General features: G+C 35.2%; 1 protein-coding gene across 1 annotated transcript in view; it reads right to left on the bottom strand.

Annotated features, from left to right (window-relative positions):
• Positions 1-4,334: 4,334 nt before the first annotated feature.
• Positions 4,335-20,000, bottom strand: part of LOC137636852 (serine proteinase stubble-like) — a 29,210-nt gene continuing 13,544 nt past the window's right edge. Inside the window, exon 7 of the mRNA XM_068369209.1 lies at positions 4,335-4,438. Within this exon, the coding sequence (XP_068225310.1) occupies positions 4,335-4,438 (104 nt within the window). The remainder of the gene's footprint in view (positions 4,439-20,000) is intronic.

Here is a 20,000-nt window from a genome sequence, read left to right on the forward strand (position 1 = left end):
GGCAAATTTCAGACACAATTTTTTTTTTTTTTAAATGTTAACAAAATCAAAAGCAAGTGTTTACGGTGTTCCATGTACACAGAAAATATGTCATCATCTTTATGATTTTGTTGATAATATCGGTCTATTGGTCTGCTGGTCGGTTGCTTTGACGTGTAAGTCACTCCGTTAGGATATTTAGCTCTCTCTCTCTCTCTCTCTCTCTCTCTCTCTCTCTCTCTCTCTCTCTCTCTCTCTCTCTCTCTCTCTCTCTCTCTCAAAATTATAGAAATTTAATTTTTAGCCAATCTAAAAACACGTTATGAATTAATACCGAAAACACAGTAACTGCTTTCCCTTTGGTGTACGTAATAATAATAATAATAATAATAATAATAATAATAATTTAAACAAACCGATGAAAGTGTTTCCTCTTCCGATGTCGACCGTTAGTCTCACTGATCACTTTTCTGTGTCTCCCCAAATTAGATTTTCTTTCTTTCTTAAATCATTGATTAAACGAGTCACTTGTGCTATTGAATGAATTTACACGACTATTCTTTTAGAAGAGAAAAGTATAACAATGTTCTTTTTCATTATATACAGGGAAATTTCAATAAGTTTTATGGGTCTAGGAAATCATACTTTACTCCTTTCTTTTATTTTTAGTTTGTGCCTTACGACTTTTGCCAGCAAGGGGTTTTATAGCCAAAAAAGGCAATAGTTAAGAGAGAGAGAGAGAGAGAGAGAGAGAGAGAGAGAGAGAGAGAGAGAGAGAGAGAATTAGCTGTCGAGAAGTTCATTTTAGCTGGATATCGTCTTCCTTTACAAACTTGGTATTTTCAAATTGTAAGTAGCGGAGTCCATCCACACTTTCTCAGAGTAATTCAAAGCGTTTGCAAGATTTGATAGTTTTTATTTGCTTAACTTTGATGAGTTTAAGATACAGTGAGAGAAGATCTACTTATCTGCACCTAATCGATCCTTCATAACACTCTTGTGATTGGTGGTTCAATCTTAACAAGATATTGAGCAGCTGTTATATGTAGTACGAGACTCACCTTCAGATTTTCGGTTCACCATCTCTATATATCTCAACATTTATTACATAACAGTTTATCTTACCTCTGGAGTCAGTCTAGACCAAAGCAGATTATTAAATACCTGGCAGTTAGTCAACTCTAGTTGCTGGTAATCAGGACCAAAAAAGTCATAAGTGTAGCAACTTCCTTCAAAGTAATTTGTCTAAGAAAATTAATCCAAATATGACTAAAAGTGATGAATTCATCCTACATTTCCAAATCTACGAAATATAGGATAGGTCTCTACCTTTATTACAGAATGAAATATCATTATCATTTTGTCATAATATGGAGTGCTAAAAATGGTAGATTCACTAAATCTGTTAAAATCAACAAGGTAAGAAAGCCTCAGCTTACAATATAATATGCTGTTATCTCACAACCCATTAACTTATTGTTAATACTTTTGTAAAAGCTGTTGCAAAGCATACAATTTGCTTTTGCAGTTAGATTTTACAATACCACATCCTCCTTGACTCTTTAGAAGATACATAGTCTTCCTTTTAATAGGTTGATAATTCTCATTCCAGAGATATTTGAAGGTACACTTTTCTATATATTTACCAATATTAGTTGGAATGGGATATACCTGAGAAACATACCAATCCTTTGATAATACAGTTACATTAATTATTACACTCTTTTGGAATAAAGTTAGTCTTCGTTGATAAAGTGTCCCTATCATTTTCAAAATATTATCTTTGATATTTTCCCAGTTCACCCTTACAGATAGTTCATAATCATTGTTATGGATTATACCTAGGATCTTAAAACTGACTTGCTTCACTTTTATCCCTGTTTCTGGCCATTCGAGTTTGTCTTTCCACGAGCCAATTCCTACAATGTACGTTTTCTTTTCATTAAGTTTAGCTCCACTTGCTTTTTCATACTCATTAATAACCCGTGAAGTTTCATCAATACCTTCGAATTTATTCACAATAATGATGCTATCATCAGCAAAGTCAACCACTACAATTTTTAACCCAATCGGAAGATCTGGAGAAAAACATTCCCAACCTAACCTTCAGCATTCTATACAATGGTTCTTGAGCTATAACAAAAAAAAAAAAAATAATAATAATCGATAATGGACAACCCTGTCGAACAGACTTGCTTATAAGAAATGGGTCAGATATTTGGCTATTTGTAGATATACAACTTATAAAGCAATTCTGATCAAGTTTACAAACTCTAAAGAAAATCCAACTTTGGATAACGTTCCGAATAGAAAGTCCAGATTTACCATATCGAAAGCTTTCTACCAATCAAGATTTATCAGGGCAGCTTTCTTGTTTTCATTTTCTAGGAAGTATATTACATCTCTCAGTACGGTGTTACAGTTGATAATCGACCTTCCAGGGGCAGCACAAATTGTTCCTGTGATACAAATAGAGATAGTACTGATTTTACCCTGTTTGCTAAAACCTTCGCTATAATCTTTTAATCCGTATTTAGCTTAGTTATGGGTCTCCAGTCATTAAGATTACACTTATCTCTATTTTTGGGTAAAAGCTTAATGACACCTTTATTTGAGTCTTTCCACATTTTAGAATTAGTAAATGAAAATTTCAGTACTTTCATAAGTTCGTTTTTTACAATGCTCCACATAGTTTTGTAGAAATCGACGGCTAATCCATCAACACCAGGACATTTCCCATTTTTCCTTCCTGATATAGCTTCCCAAACTTCTTCCTCTGTTAATTCAGCCTTCAGGGTCGAGTTCAAATCATCATCTAATACACTCTACAGATTCTCCTTTATACATATTTTCATAAAACTCTAATGCATACCTTTGTGTAGACTTTGTGTGTGTTACTTATGCACACTCTTTTACACACAACTTATTGATACTTGATTTTACAATCTTTTCTTTCCCAAGTAAATATGTAGATATTTTTTCCCCATTCATTCTTTCATCAGTTCTAGCTCTTACATTGACCCCTTCACATAAATCATTTTCAATTAGATTTATTCTGTCTTCCAGTTCCTCTATTTTGTAAAAGTTATTACAGTTATCAGAATGGATCCAATAATTCCGCCTTAATTTTGCTTTCAGCAGATCCAGTAAGCCAAATCTCTCCTGATTTATAGTCTTTGAAACTTTAACAAAAAAGAGTCTAAGCTGATTTTTTGCATAAATCCACCAGTCTAAAATAGAATGAAACTGTACATCACCCATCTTTCTTTTCAAATGGATCAAAATTTGAACAAAGTTTTCTATCACTACTGTATTTGTCAGAATACTTATATTTAATTTCCAGTATCCCTTGTCAAAGCTAATATCATTGTCCATCTTAATCTTAACCTTAACAGAATTATGATCAGACCAGCTTAATGGAATACTTTCAGATTCACTTGCATTATTCTTCAGATCTCTAACGTATATGCGATCAATCCTAGAGCCATATTTATGCCTAACATACGTATATTCTAGTAAATAGTTTGTCAGGAGCCACACATCTTTAAGTTCCAAATCAATTTCTAATCTTTGAAAGGCTGTTGAAATTTATATGATTATCAGAATTAGAGCAATCTCTTTTACTTGTTATACTGTTCCAAGTTTCGTAAATTGTCTCATGTAATATAACGTAACATTTAAAAACGGTTCCTCTCTTTCCTTTTTCTTATTTGTCCCAGAAGGGGAATACACATTTATTAATATAAAATCTGTTCCTTGATATGTGAATTTTACACTGATTATTTGGCCCTTTACATCCATCTCCTGATTCAGAACCATCACTCTCGACTTTTTATTGAAGATTATAGCAGTGCCTCCCTTCAACAAGACAGTTGGACTCAATATTATATCGCAATGCTTTTCAACATACTAAGTTGCGAAATTTCTTTGACATTGTGTTCTTGCACAAATATTACATCCAAATGATAGAAGTAAATAAAATCAATCAATTTGCTTTGCTTATGAGACATACATAATCCATTAACAGTTGCTAAATGTAAGTAAGTGAAGGTTAAAAATATAAGAAAAAAAAACTTCACCATTTATCCAATTTGAAACTGGCAATCGATTCATCTCATCTTCAGAATTACTTTTAGGTTCCTCGAACACTGATGTATCTTCACCCGTGTTCGACTTAGAAATCATACCATTATCTTTTGTTAGCCTCAGGCGAATTCCTTTGCTTGGTTCGTCACTAATTGTAGCATGCCACATTTCGGCGTCACTTGTGTTGCCAAGGTTGAAAACACTGTCTATTATAGGTTCTCCGCCACAGTTCACATTACTGTCTTCATTTTCTTCACATTCCTGAATTATCACCTCTTCGATTGACCCAAAGAGTCTTTATTTTGTACTACACATAATTGAATGTCCTTTTCCTTTCTAATATCTGCATCGTCAGTGTGGATTTCTGCTTCATCTGTCAGTTCCAATGATAAAATTTCAGATTCCATAAAAACCATAAATTATAAACAATATCATTGTTTTCAGGAGGCAGGTTTCCATGAACTAACATAACAAAATCATATTTGCAAAATATTGAGAAATGGAGATGTTTTTACTAGTTTATTATAATAATGAAATTTAAGAGTTTTTAATTGGTTTTGTAAATTTGTATACATTAATTTATTATATCAATTTGTATTTGCCAATTGACCTACTGCTATTTTTTTGTATGTTAACTGCTAAATTTCTTTTTAAAGTATATTTAAAAGCAAAAATATTTTCTAATTCATGAATAGACAAAACAAGACTGAACCGTATAGAATTTCCAGAAGCCTTTCAGCTGCTTCCTCATCTTGTCTTTCATTGCCCGTTCCCACTTCGCCCATTCGTCCATCGCCAGTCCTCTTCACGGTAGTCGTTTTGATGCTTTCAGGACCCAAGTCCGAATTAACGTTTCTTACTTCTGGTAGCTTTCTCTCTTTTTTATTCGCCGACTTTGCTCGGCGTCAATGACCTCCGATGTCAGGATGCCAGAGAACTTCAAACCAATCAATCAATCAATCGCCGACTTGGGTCCACCTCCAAGCCCATTTCCCCTTCCATTATTGTTCGCACTGGATGAACTATTCTTTTCGTTCTTAGGTATTTCAGGGAAAAGACCCTCATTATAAATGTAATTACTCTAACTAATATTCAAAATGTAGTCCTTCACTAGATGACCTTCTTTCCTACATTTGTAACATGCTTTTCCTTGGCAACTATATAAGAAGGTTAGATTATAGCCACCAATATAAATACCATACAATGCTTCAAGTGGTGACATTTTAATTGATATATGATATGAATGATTCAGAGTATTAAGTACCGCAGGTATTGCAATATCCCAGTTGGGGTCTGATCCCCCTAGTGTTACTCTTAATATATTTAAAACCTTCCTATTTGCTCTTTCCACTAGCCCATTCGACTCTGAGTGATATATCATGGTATTTATTTTCTTTATACTAAGGAATTCACACAATGAGGTAAGAAAGAGATTATTAAATTCTCCACCCGAGTCTGAGATTATCATGTGTGGAATTCCATGTTTACAAATGTAACACTCGTAAAACTTCCTAGCGCATTAAATCGCAGTTTTAGTTTTAAGCGCTATTAGTTCTGTATACCGAGTTAAAGCATCTACAATTACTAAGAGTTGCTTATTTCCTCTGTCTGACTCGTAAAATCCTGTTAACAAATCTAAATGTATTCTTTCAAAGGGTTGATTGGGCACGGGATAAGCCCCTAGGCTGACAGGTGTTTTTGTATGCCCTTTGTTTTCCTGACATGTGCGACAATTAGCTATGTGTTTTTTTATATCTGTAAGCATTGTATGCTAATAAAACAATGATTTGGCTTTCTGTGACATTAATGAGAACCCCGGGTGTCCAATTCAGGCCAGTGGAAATAAGTGAGATTGGTACTACTACCTGGTCGTTAGTTACATGTGGTGTATTGCGGGTTTTCCTTGTCACGGTCCTACACAGAATATTATCATTGATTATATAATTCTGCTGCTTATACTTTATATATCCCTTTTCTTTATGATTGCCTTTCAAAGCATTTATAATTGTTTCTAATTTCTGATCTGTTCTTTGCTCAGTCTGTAATAATTCAGCGCTCCAGCCCAAATCTTCTTGTTCAGATATCGTTTTAACAATAGGCATGGATGTTGATATATCTATTAATTCAGCTAAAGGCTCCGTACAAGATGACACGGGGTTGCGTGATAATGCATCAGCAATGATATTTGCTTTCCCAGGTAAATACCCGATTCTCGTGCCAAAGTCTTGAATGATCAAATGCCACAGAGTTCGTTTGGGGCTGTGGTTGAAGCCTTTAAAGAATTCGGTTAGTGGTTTATGATCAGCAAGAACCTTAACGGGATAACCGTATATTATGAACTTAAAATGTGCTAGTGAATTAACAATAGCTAGTCCTTCCTTGTCTATTACTGCATACTTACTTTCAGAAGTTCTCAGTTTTCGAGAATAAAAAGCTATCGGGAAAAATTGTTTATCATATTGCTGAAGCAATACCCCAGCTACTCCTAAGTCTGAGGCGTCTGTTACAATGAAGAATTCCTTACCGAAGTCAGGAAATTTTAAGATAGGAGAACTACACAGTTCATCTTTCAAGGTATTAAACGCCTGTTGATGCTGCTCAGACCATATGAAATCTACGCCCTTCTTCATAAGATCAGTTAAGGGAGCGGCTATTATTGAATAATTGCATATAAAACGCCTGTAATATCCACTACAACCCAGAAATTGCTGTATTCCCTTGACATTAGTAGGTATCGGAAAGTTACGGATAGCCGACACCTTATCATGGACTACTGTAAGACCTTGGCTTGGCACCATAAACCCAAATATATCAATTCTGTTTTGAAATATTCACACTTACTAATCTTTACCCTTAAGTTATGTTGTCTTAGTCTCTGTAGTACTAGTTCTAATTTACGTAGATGTTCTTCTAAGGTGTTGGAAAAGATTATAAGGTCGTCCATATAGGCATGCAATACATCCCCTAACAAGTCTCCAAACACTATGTTAATCATTCTTGTAAATGTTATGGGAGCACAACGTAAACCAAAAGGCATCCGTACAAATTCATAATGTCCCCTGGCTGTGCTGAAGGCTGTGTATGGGATACTATTTTCTTCTAATGATATCTGGTGAAAGCCTTTAAGTAAGTCCAAACTGGTAAAATATTTATTCTCACCTAACAAAGACAAAATATAGTCATTACATGGCACTGGGAATCGATCAGGGATCGTCTCCTCGTTTAGACGACGGAAGTCTACGCAGATACGCCACGTTCGATCTTTTTTCGGTACAACTATTAATGGAAAATTATAAGGGCTGTTTGATTTCCTAATGACTCCTTATTCTAGCATTTTACCTACTTCATCATTTATTTCATTCTGGAATTTCATAGGGAGTCTGTACGAGGGTACATAGATAATTTTCTGCTTGTCCTTTAACCTTATTTGATGCTCGATCACATTTGTTTTTCCTAAGGATCCATCTTTAGTGGAAAAAACATCATGATACTCAGTTAAAAGTAAAAAAATTTTCTGCTGAATTTCTTCGTCTTGAATGTCTTTATTGATTTTATTTTTCATAGATTGCAAAAGGGATTCATCCGCAACTGATTGAGCGTGATTGAATTCAGCAATGGTAAGAATACGATGTTTATAAACTTCTACATCCAAGATATGTTGATTTTTGTGAATTACTAAAGTGGTATTTAAATGATTACAGACTTCAATATTACATTTTTGATGTGAGCCTACTGTATAAATAGCTTGTGTGACAGACAATCCGTTAGTTTTCAAAGTGTCGGAAAGGATTAATATTTCAGATCCCGGTAATGTTTTCTTTACTTGCACTATTAAATTCGAAGCTACGTTTGGCTCGATAGATTGCGTGCAAGATGATATTACGGGTGAACGAGAATTCTGCTGGGTCGCGTATAATATTTCTTTATTAGTGAGACAAGTTATTGGTTCTTCAACGTACGTTACGGTTACATTTGTCGTCCCCGTTTTATCCAAAACTGAATTTAAGGTATTAGAAGACTTATAGAATTTCCCTTTGATATACACGCCGTGCTTGGCAGGGGCTAATATAAGGTTTTGATTGCCCAAAAGATGGGTATCCTATAATTACAGCTGGATACATATCAGTGTTTTGTACAACAACAAATGTATCGGCAAACGTGTGCTTACCGACCTTGAACTGAACATGAGTTATGCCTATTAGATTTAATTCATTATTTCCTATACCCGAGAGTCTCACTCCGGATTTTTCTATCGGAAAGTTCGAAAACAACAAATGATGTGTCCTCAAATCCATGATATTACGTGGACTACCAGAGTAAAAAAATAACGTAAAGGATTTGTGTTCTAAATTTACAGCATATAATGTTGGTCGTAACTCATTTTGGCTTATTATTGTATGAATTCGTTGCAAATCTACGGGAGCATGCACTGATTTACTTAATTCGGCCGTGTGTTTCATAGGAAAATCTATTGCCTCACAATGATCTGATAAAACATTAAATTGATTATTCAATGCTACTGATGTTGACATGAATGACCTTGACCCAACTTCACTCTCTTCCCCACTGGAGTTAATTATGTGGTATTTGCTTTGCTCTGCACATTCTGAAAATTAGTCTGACCTTGCGAGGTCTGGTTTGACGACCCAGGCTCAGCGTTATTCGAAGAACTGTTTGTTTGTTTCGGATTCTGAACTACATTGACGTTTGGCTGTTTCTTCTTATTAAAATGAGGATTTTTCTTTTTATTTCCATATGGAACTGACTGTGGAATTGACTGTGTATTTCTAGGATTCTGTTTTGTCTTACACGAGCAGCACTGACTATATGAATGAGTCGAACTATTATGTATCGAACAGAATTTCGTTCTGCAGTCCGCGATCAAGTGACCTTGACGTTTGCAATTATAACACGTCATTCCCGCAACTTGACTATTATTAACTACATTTACTTGTTGTGGCTTTGTTTCATTTTTTGCAAAAACTTGAGTTAACACGGGATCAAGGTCAGGACACTTAGACATGTGTTTCTTTATCTGTTTATATACATCCAATTTCTTACTTGCAGGCGTTAACTTTTTATCAAAACACCGCACTAAAGCTTCAGGCAACATAAGTGTCATACAAGTTAAATACATTAATCGTAAAAAATCTTTCACGGAGATGTTACCTCTAGTAACCCAAGTGGAATTACCTAAAATATCTTGATATTCATTAACCATATCAGCTATGAGAGCTGCTCTCTCAATACCATTAAGCCGAGTCATAGTGGCTTGATTAAGTGTATCTCTTAACGTTAATACTACATCCAAGGCTTCTTCACCCCTATAGACCGCGCGTAACCTAACTTTGAAATCATCCCAGGTAACTGCTTCTTGAAATGAAACACCTCTTAAATACGCACTCGCATCCCCCTTAGAAAAATCTATAAAAATTTTAGCTTCTTGTAATTGTACAAAAGGGTCTACGATTTGTTTGGCATTTAAATGGACATCAACGGATGAAATCCATGACTCTACATTTTGAGGCAAGAACCCATTAACCCGACCCTGAAAAGGAAGGATTGCTGATCTAGCATTTACAAGCGTCACAATCGGGAGGGGGTTAACCTGTCCTGCTGTTGCGTTACTTGGTCCAGGGGCTGGGCTCACTGGGTGCGTCATATTTACGGTATTCCTTTTCCTATCTCTTCGACCCCTTGCAATTCTATCAAAATATCTATATGAATACAGACGTCCACTGCGTAAACGAATAAGCACTAAATGATAAAGATTATAACAAAATTCCCCAAAACAATGATACTAATACAAAGATATTTCCCGAGAATTTCTGAAAGAAAACGGAACACAAAGATATTTCCCGAGAATTTCTGAAAGAAAATGGAATTAGCACAAAGAGAGAAAAAAATTCTACATGAGAATTCGGAGTTGAACACAGTTTCCTTTAATGAAAAGAAATAGAAGATTAGCAAACAACTCACCCCAGTAATAATCGACTAATGACTCGTGATAACTACACCTCACTGCTCAATGCTGAAATGAATAAGAAATGTACTTAGCTTATATGGTGTTGTGTGATGTCGTCATTTCCTCTCTCTCTCTCTCTTGATGTTTGGGTGAATGTATTCGGTCCGATTTCCTCTCTCTCTCTTGATGTTTGGGTGAATGTTTTCGGTCCGATTTCCATTGAATTTAGTGCTTCCTGGATATGTTTTGTAAGTTTTGAACGTCAGTCCTTGGTTTTCTTAGGATATTGATTGAAGATTCAGTTCATCAATTTGTATGTATAACATTCATTAAATATTTCGTTCTTCGATGGACTATGATACTTAGTCAAAATTGTAGATTCATTACTGTTGATTTCTTGAAGATCTTTCTCTAGTTTTTGGAGTTTTATTCGCTGATTCTTGAAGATATTTCTCTGATTCTTAGAGTTTTATTCGCTGGTTCTTAAAGATCTTTCTCTGATTCTTAGAGTTTTACCGCTGCCACCATTTATTAGTGTGTTACTGTTGTTAACACACATTCAGTATGTTCGTTGGTATGTTACATCTTTAACCCTGGATAGGTACGGTCCTCGGACACCCCTTTAAGGGTATACTCGGACGCGAACGACCCCGACGCCAAAAAAAATTCTTGAAAAATCAGTTTTTGCAGTAACCTCCTTTTTTCTTTTGCCAAAAAAAACTTCAATGAATGCTTAAAACAACTGTAAAGATAAATACTACTCATCTGCAGAAAAACTATTTATTATAAATATTTTAAAAAATTAAGTAGAAAAAAAAAAAGACCTGACATAAAAATTCATAAAAAAAAAGTTTATACATATATACACAAATCCTTTTAGGAATTGATTCTTGAATGTTTAGGACACATCTTGATGTATTTTGGATGAAGTCAGACCCATGGAGGTGAAGATCTGAAATGAGAAAAAAAGGGTAACTTTTTTTGGCCAAAAAAAATTGTCCAAATTTCATGAATTTTTTTGGGTACCCAAATGAAATAGGAAGTGGCTAATCTTTTTAGGGAATAAACATATGCTATCCTAAAATAGAAATATGTAAAAAAATCTTCATTATTTTGTAAATTACATTTATATCAGGGGCCATATCTAAAGGTAATTTTTTGAGTACTTGAAAATTTCGTAAAAAAATACATATATTTAATATATAATATGATATTTATGCAGGTAAAAATATACCAAAATATCACAAATTCTATAGGGAACAAGAATATATATAGATAGGGCAGCTTACGCTTCGGATATGTCCACAAAATGGCCGCCAACCACACTGACTCAGACTCCCTAATCTGCCACTTGAAATGTAGGAAGGGTATGTCAATTTCAAGGTGTTATTTACTAATCTAATTATTATTGGATATGCATAAAAATTGTATGGTGGGTTGCTGGATAATTGTCGATTATTTTACGGCTATAAAATTAAAATTCTGACCCAAAAAAAGTTTTTTGAAGGGAAATAAAATCGAAAAAAAAATGTAAAACAATATTTTAGCTAAAAAAATTTGATGATATTCAATCAAAAAAAAAGTAAACAAAATTTTCCGACAAATAAACATCTAGAGGAATCATTACTCTGTGATAGTTCCTTAGTACGTAGTAATTTTGAAAGAATTGGGAAAAAACGAAAAAATGGCAATCACCGGAAAATCGAACACATACCTATATATACGCCATATCTGGCTAAAAAAAAGATAGGCATGGGTAGCCAGATCATCTAGAAACACTTTCCAACACTATAAAAATATAAGTTTTGCGACACTACTTGCCAATTCCTTACGGTAACATGACTAAGCAAAAAAATGCAAAACAAATAAAAAGGGGCACTCGTGGAAAAATGGCCATTCTAATATACGGCATTTCAGAAAAAAAAAATTTCAGCCACGTGCTAGGCAAACCATCAAGGCATATTTTCCGACAAATAAACATATAAATGAAATATTACTCTGTGATAGTTCCTTAGTACGTAGTAATTTTGAAAGAAATGGGAAAAAACGAAAAAATGGCAATCACAGGAAAATCGAACACATACTTATATATACGCCATATCTGGCTAAAAAAAAAATAGGCATGGGTAGCCAGATCATCTAGAAACACTTTCCAACACTATAAAAATAAAAGTTTTGCGACACTACTTGCCAATTCCTTACGGTAACATGACTAAGCAAAAAAATGCAAAACAAATAAAAAGGGGCACTCGCGGAAAAATGCCCAACATTCTAATATACGGCATCTCAGATAAAAAAAAAAGACATGCACGTGTTAGCCCAACCATCAAGGCACACTTTCTAACACATAAACATGAAAAAAAAATCAATAATATACGGCAATTCCTTACTACGTAGTAAATTTTTACAAATATTGAAAAAAAAACAGAAATTGGCAACTGCAGTTAAATACCCAATATACCAATAACTACGTCGTATCTGACAAAAACAAAATCACGCATGGGTAGCCAGATCATCTAGACACACTTTCCAACATTAAAAAAGCAAAAGTTTTACGACACTATTTCGCAATATCTTACGGAAAAATGACTTGGCAAAAAAATTAAAAAAAATTAAAAAGGGACACTCGCGGTAAAATGCCCGACATTCTAATATACGACATCTCAGATAAAAAAAAAGACATGCACGTGTTAGCCCAACCATCAAGGCACACTTTCTAACACATAAACATGAAAAAAAAAATGAATAATATACGGCAATTCCTTACTACGTAGTAATTTTTACAAATATTGAAAAAAAAACAGAAATTGGTAACCGCAGTTAAATACCCAATATACCAATAACTACGTCGTATCTGACAAAAACAAAGTCATGCATGGGTAGCCAGATCATCTAGACACACTTTCCAACACTAAACAAGCAAAAGTTTTACGACACTATTTGGCAATATCTTACGGAAAAATGACTTGGCAAAAAAATGAAAAAAAATGAAAAAGGGGCACTCGCGGTAAAATGGTCCTCGTGGTGATGAACGACATTTTAACTAAAAAAAAAAACATGCACATGGTAGCCAAACAATCCACCAAGACTTTCCACAACTGATAACCTATACAAGTTGCACCATTCTACGACAATTTCATAATACGTAATAACTTTGATAATTATGCAAACTACCTCAGAAGGGTAAACTCGGACGCAAACGACCCCGACGCGTCTCAGAAATCGGGGAAGGAGTACAGCTACAGCAATGCACATCTGGACACTACTAGAGCGTGTAGGGGAGACACCTCCTGCAGGTCGATCACCCACAAATTCAGTCACAGGGGTGAGTCACGTGAGAAAAACCTGTTTTTTTTTGACGCTCGGGGTCGCAAACGACCCACCGTACCTATCCAGGGTTAAGGGTAGGCTCCACCTTGAATGGGTTCCAATCGTAAAATATATTTCCCAAAAATACACTAATCAAGACACGCTAATGAACTTTTCAGGCATTATTAGCACTATAATAAGGCACATCCTCTGTAAGTTTTATCATCCTACAGGGAAAATAAAGGATTTTATGAATAAAAATGTGAAAATCGGAGCTAGCGACTTAATTTTATTTGGTGACAAGTGAAAAACTACTGTCTTGAATTGAAATTCGCTCTGTTATTATGTTTGTTTATCCACCTGGAACAAGCACACAAAATTTTATCAAAATCGAACTGTTAATAAGCACACAGCAAGAAAAAAATGAGCAATAACTTTAGTGAAAGCTAAGCCAATGATGGTGGGAAACTTAGAAATAAATATTCACCAAAAATTAAAATCTTGATTTAGGGAAAAAACCTTCTGTGTTTTTGTAGGTATTATGTCACTTGATAGCCTAAAACATCTAAATATTATATTACTTAAGGCATAAGAGCAGGACAAGCAAAGAAATAAACCCCTCTCCCGAAAAAGAAAAAACGAGAAATTACGATTTTTGTCTGATGACAGAAATATTGGATATAAAATCATAGTCACCCCTGAGCCCATTTTCTTTGATATCACTGGTATGAGAAAACGACTTTGAACAGTTTTTAAGGGGTAAACTATAGAAATTAGACAATTACTAATGATATTTCTTATTTTTACTATTAACATAAGGGGGCGTTGATGACCATGGGGGGTAATATAGAGGCTGGAGATGAATTCTACACATATCACAGCCTTCTGATAGGCAAAAGGAAGACTTTTAGCAAAGAAAACAAAATTGGCAAAAATCACCCTTGTAAGATGGAGACTAAGTCAGTTAAGTTAACTTTAAAATGGTTTATTCTTTGAAAACAACTGTGTTAACATCTCCATCACAGGAGTATAGCTGGTTTGGTCGAATGACCATTCCATATGATGTATTGATAAGAACTGGCTAAAATATCGATATCACAGATATCGTATATTCAGTTATCTCAGCATTTAATCACATAATATAAACTAAACATTAGTATAGGAAGACACCTGCATCCGGTGGCGACACAACTCTTTCTCACGGTGCGTATTTGTGTTTATTCTTCATAGAAATGTTACATTGCTGAGATATGGTATTCGCATCCTCCTATGACCTGACTACAGCACTTCTCACACTAGCTTCTACTTCCACAATGACTTATTACGTCATGTGTTTTAAACATGTAATATATGATTATTACACACGTACCTTGATAAGTGACAATGGCAGAGAGTTTGTGAATGAAGTGTGCAAAAGGGGTAACCAAGATCATGAAAATAGATCATTTCACTATTGCCTCTAATCGGCCATCAGCAAAGGGGCTCATCGAGTCCCATAACCGAGAGGTGACCAATATTTTAAAGTATCTTGTGGGGGACAGCTCAAACCAGCTTGTGGAAATGTTGTTGTGGGTGGAGTTCACCCTAAAGACGGCATATAACGGCTCTATCAGGGATATCCTGTTTTTTGAAGTTTTTGGCCAGGACCGTGTCCTGCCGTATAACGTTGTCATGGACCTCCACACCTTGCCATTATACAACACAGAACAATACCGGGTCATGATGTGTAATTTGGCTTGGAGACTGTTTCAGATAACCCAATGGTACTTGCTGAGGGCCAATGAGAAGTATCAGACGAGATACGATCAGCATTTCCGAACGTGAAAGTCTGATGTACAAATAGGGGACAGAATCTATCTTAAAAGATTGCAACCGAGAAAGCAAAAATTGGAAGCCTCATATGTTGGACCGTATCATATAAAAAGAAATTAAAACCGATACGGCGGTCATCAACCCATCCGGACTGGGGGCAAAGGCGAGGATATCTTGGAGTAGCACTTGAATAATCTGGTGCCCCCTTACCCCAGGCTACCTGGCTACTTGAGAGAGGAAAGTGAGGAAGAGGTACATGCCGGTGTCAGTGCCGTCCTTCGTGCATGAGATGGTGCAAGAGGATATGGGCCATGAAATGAAGGTGTCGGCCACAAAGCGATTGAGGTAATAAAATTAAGTTTATTTTGTGTACATTCACTCCAAGTGTTTTGTGGAAAGATGTATTAAATTTTGGTTGCATTTTTGTTTTTTCCTAGCATATCACGAGTATACCATTTGTCATACTTAGACGTTTCTGTCGTATTCACAGTTATGTTGAAATTAATTAAATTTTTTTTACTCTTTGTTGATACTCATTTTGCTGTTACCAATGTTTTTATGTATGTTTTCAATGTTGTTATGCTGTATCTAAAAAATTTCATTTGTCTCTGTTGAGGATTTCAGTGCTGTTACAGGTAATCGCTGAACATAAGTTGAAAATTGAACAAGATTACTGATCCTTCGATTTTTAGTTACTGTAGAAATAATATTTCTCAGTTATTGATAAGTATTTTTTTTTATTATTCACTGTTTGAATTTGCTCCTTGTTGCAGTGTCACTGATGTGTGTTAGAAATGGTTTTCTTGTGATTTTAGAGGCGTCAAAAGAGTGATGGGGTTGTAAATTATTCGTTTAATTTTTTTTTTTTCTAATTTTCTTTGTTTTGTTTATGTAATGATTTGTTGGTTCATTTAAAAATTTTATTGTATTGAAGCAACTGTTGGTAACACATGATTATTGTTCTGATTTTATGCTCTAAATTTCGGTGATGATGTATTTAAACCTAAATTTTGTGTTTCTGGATGACATATTGCGGGTGTGACATTCGTCTTTTTGTAACTTGCAATTGTAACACGCCAACCAGCACTATGATTCTAATTTTAATTTTTACATGCTCCTGAAGAGAATGGTACTCAGCGCAATATAAAGAGAAAATGAAGTGGGGAAGAAAATTTTCTATTTCAGTGAGAAAAAAAAAAATAAATAAATGGTAATTTTACGGGACATAAAATCTAAGGGGCGAGTGATGAACTGATCGTAGACATGGCAGCCGTTACAAAAGGGTTAAGTGTCAAAACACAATTTTTTCCCTTTGTTAGAGGAATGACAGTTAGGTTGTGGTTTGGTAGTTACAAAAAAGACGGTTACAGGTTATCTTGGGTATGGCGTCACCAGCCTTCTCCAGATTGGTTGTTATGAGACTTTCGGGTCAAACAACCAATCATTGATCAGGCATCGTGACGCCCATGTATGGGGCCTTGGGTAAAAGCCCCATATGACAGGCAGTCTTGTTTGGAGGCCCATGTAGTGTGTCATGCAAGGAAAGGAAGGTGCCAACATGTGTGCTGAACCAAGTACCATTTTTCTGAGGGCTTTTTCTTAGTAACATAACGTAATCATAATTAAGGGCGCCCTTGTAAACCTAAGAGAATATAGTCTGTGTAAAATGATTAAATCAGCTATTATTTGTGCATGAAATCCCCCTCCATCTGTGTTTTCCTGAATTGATTGAACCCCAATATGGACCAGATCGGGTCATATATATATATATATATATATATATATATATATATATATATATATATATATATATATTTATATATATATATATATATATATATATATATATATATATATATATACATATATATATATATATATATATATATATATATATATATATATATTGTGATATCCCCATATGTTGTACATATGCTAACATATCTGATTTGTCTAATGTTTATTTTTCCATTTTATTTGTAAATACATCACCTTATTTCAGCACCATCTTCATTCCATTCTTCTCATTATCTTTTGTTTACACTCACCTTCCTGCTGTAAATCATCCCTGTTTTCTTACCTTACATGTTATAAGGTAACCCCAAATTTATTGATTTTGTCAGAATACATTATTCTCACCACGAGATTCATCTACCTTGCTCACCCATTCACTTTGCATTGCTTATTATTGTTGTTTTGAAGTGCTTTTTCATTATTTTATTTAACGTAAGATTAAAGTTTTGTTTATAACATAGTTTATTGTTCCTGTCCTCCAATTATCCTGCTATTGGTGCTTCGATTGTCTGCAACCAGCTTTAAGAAGATACATTTGATCATAATCGACAATCTTATACACTCGCAATAAGAAACAAGTGAATTTGGAAGTCTACCCTACAACGTATCAAGGTGGAACCTGCTGTGGAAGCTGCTGCAACTGCTTTGGAGCAACAAGAAAAAGAAAGTGAACAGAAAAACAAAGCTCTCCGTGTTAGGCTGCAGATTGAGAGAGAAGCGGCCACATTAACAGAACAGGATCTGGCATTTATAAGACTGAAAGAAAAGGAAGAAGGTAAGCTAATTCCCGAACCCTTTGATGTGGGTAAGGTGCAGAAATTGCTGCCCACATTTGAAGAACGGGAACCTGATAACTACTTTTCTGTGTTCGAAGACACAGCCAAGAATCTCAATTGGCCTCAGGACAAATGGTATTTGATCATCCAGAACTCATTTAAAGGTAAAGCATTATCTGTATGTGCCACTATGTTAGAAGAACATGATTATTTCATAATTAAGCAGGCAATCCTTGATGCTTATTCTATTTCTGCGGAAGGATATAGGCAAATATTTCGTAATAGTCAGAAGCAAGTTCAGCAGACCTTTTTAGAATTTATGAATGGAAAGATTAAACAGTTTCAGAAGTGGGTAGACAAAGTAGAAGTCAAAACTTTTGAGCAGTTGAAAGATTTAATAGTAATGGAGGAGTTCTGAAGGATAATACCAGGTGGCATTAATGTGCATCTAAGAGAGCAGAATGAATCTGACCCTAAGAAAGCTGCTTTAAAGGCAGATGATTATGCTCTTATTCATAAAGTAGGTAAAACCCCATATAGAGAAACTAGACCTAAGGAAATCTGTACATACTGCAAACAAGAAGGACATCATATTTCAGAATGTCCTGATCCACATTGTGCAGCTTCATACTTAAAGAGAAAACCTAATCCCCCTCAATTCTCTCCTAAGCAAATGAATCTGCCCAAACAGGAACCAAAACCTAAGGTGGAGAAGAAAAAGACCTTCCATTGTGCATCACACGAGTCCCAAGCGTTTGCACCCTTCACTTGCTCAGGCAAAATAAATGGTAAACCTGTAACCATACTCAGAGACACTGGATCATCTCAAACGATCGTCTCTCCTAAAGTAATATAATCTAAAGGTGAAACTCACAGGTATGTTGCAGTTAATGACCTAACCAGTAAGTCTATGTTGCCTCTCATTAATGTAAACCTTCATTGTCCTTATTTCTCTGGAACTACTGAAGTAGCTGTAAATCCAGAACTGTTACCATGCAAGAATGTAGATGTAATTCTGGGTAATGACATAGGTAACTCTGTTGTCTTAACAAACTTAATAGCAGTATTTCCAGGTGATGTTGTACAGGAGGAATGCTTAGCAGTGACACGAAACAGTAAAAAGGACACCCCTACTGAATCATCATCAAACCCGTTGCCAGTCTCTGAACCTATGGATTTCAACGAGTTGATGAGTACATATAAGATCCAGCCTGATTCCTTTAGCTATCAACAAAGGAAAGATGTCACTCTACAGCAGTGTTTCAACCAAGTGAAACCAAAGGATACCAACAAGTGTTCTTATTTTTATATTAATAATAATGTACTAATGAGAAAATTCAGGTCCAACAAGAACATTCATCTAGAAACCTGGAAGGATCTATTCCAGATAGTTGTTCCTAAGGATATAAGACCTCTGATCCTAGAATTATCTCACTCTGCTGACTCTCATCTTGGTATCACTAAAACATATGAACGCATCAGTCAAGACTTTTATTGGCCAAACATGAAGAATGACATCAAAGAGTACGTAAAAACATGTACAACATGTCAAAAAGTAAGTAGTCCTAATGTGAAAGTACCAGTTGCACCATTAAAGCCTATACTTGTGCCTAAAGAACCTTTCAGTAAGATCATAGTAGATTGTGTAGGCCCTTTGCCTAAGGCAAAAAGGGGACATGAATACTTGCTTACGGCCTTATGCCCAACTACCCGTTATCCATTTGCAGTACCTTTAAGAAACATTTCAGCTAAGAACATCCTAAAGTCACTAGTGTCCATATTTACTGTTGTAGGATTTCCAACTGAACTACAATGTGATCAAGGAACCAATTTCATGAGTCATGCATTTAAAACAGCTCTGAAAGATTACCATATAACCCAAGTATCTTCCTCAGCTTACCATCCACAGACCAATGGAGCATTAGAACGCACTCACCAGACCATTAAAAATCTACTCCGGAAATACATCCATAGTTCAGGTAACGAGTGGGATTGCGATTTGGAACTGATCATGTACATCATACGAGGAGTTCGAAATCAGTCTACTGGTATGTCACCTTTTGAACTACTCTTCGGTCGACGACCACGAACTATCCTCAGTTCAGTCAAAGAACGCATCCTGAAGTTGGGAGATAATGAGGTACCTCTTTCCCAATATATTTCAGAACTCAACAGGAAACTTTCAGATCTTCACTCCATTGCCAAAACTAACTTGATAACAGCTCAAGAGAAGATGAAGATTAACTATGATAAAAAGGCTAAAACCAGAAGTTTCAAAG

The sequence above is a fragment of the Palaemon carinicauda genome, unplaced genomic scaffold (assembly GCF_036898095.1).
Source record: "Palaemon carinicauda isolate YSFRI2023 unplaced genomic scaffold, ASM3689809v2 scaffold41, whole genome shotgun sequence".
Taxonomy (NCBI): domain Eukaryota; kingdom Metazoa; phylum Arthropoda; class Malacostraca; order Decapoda; family Palaemonidae; genus Palaemon; species Palaemon carinicauda.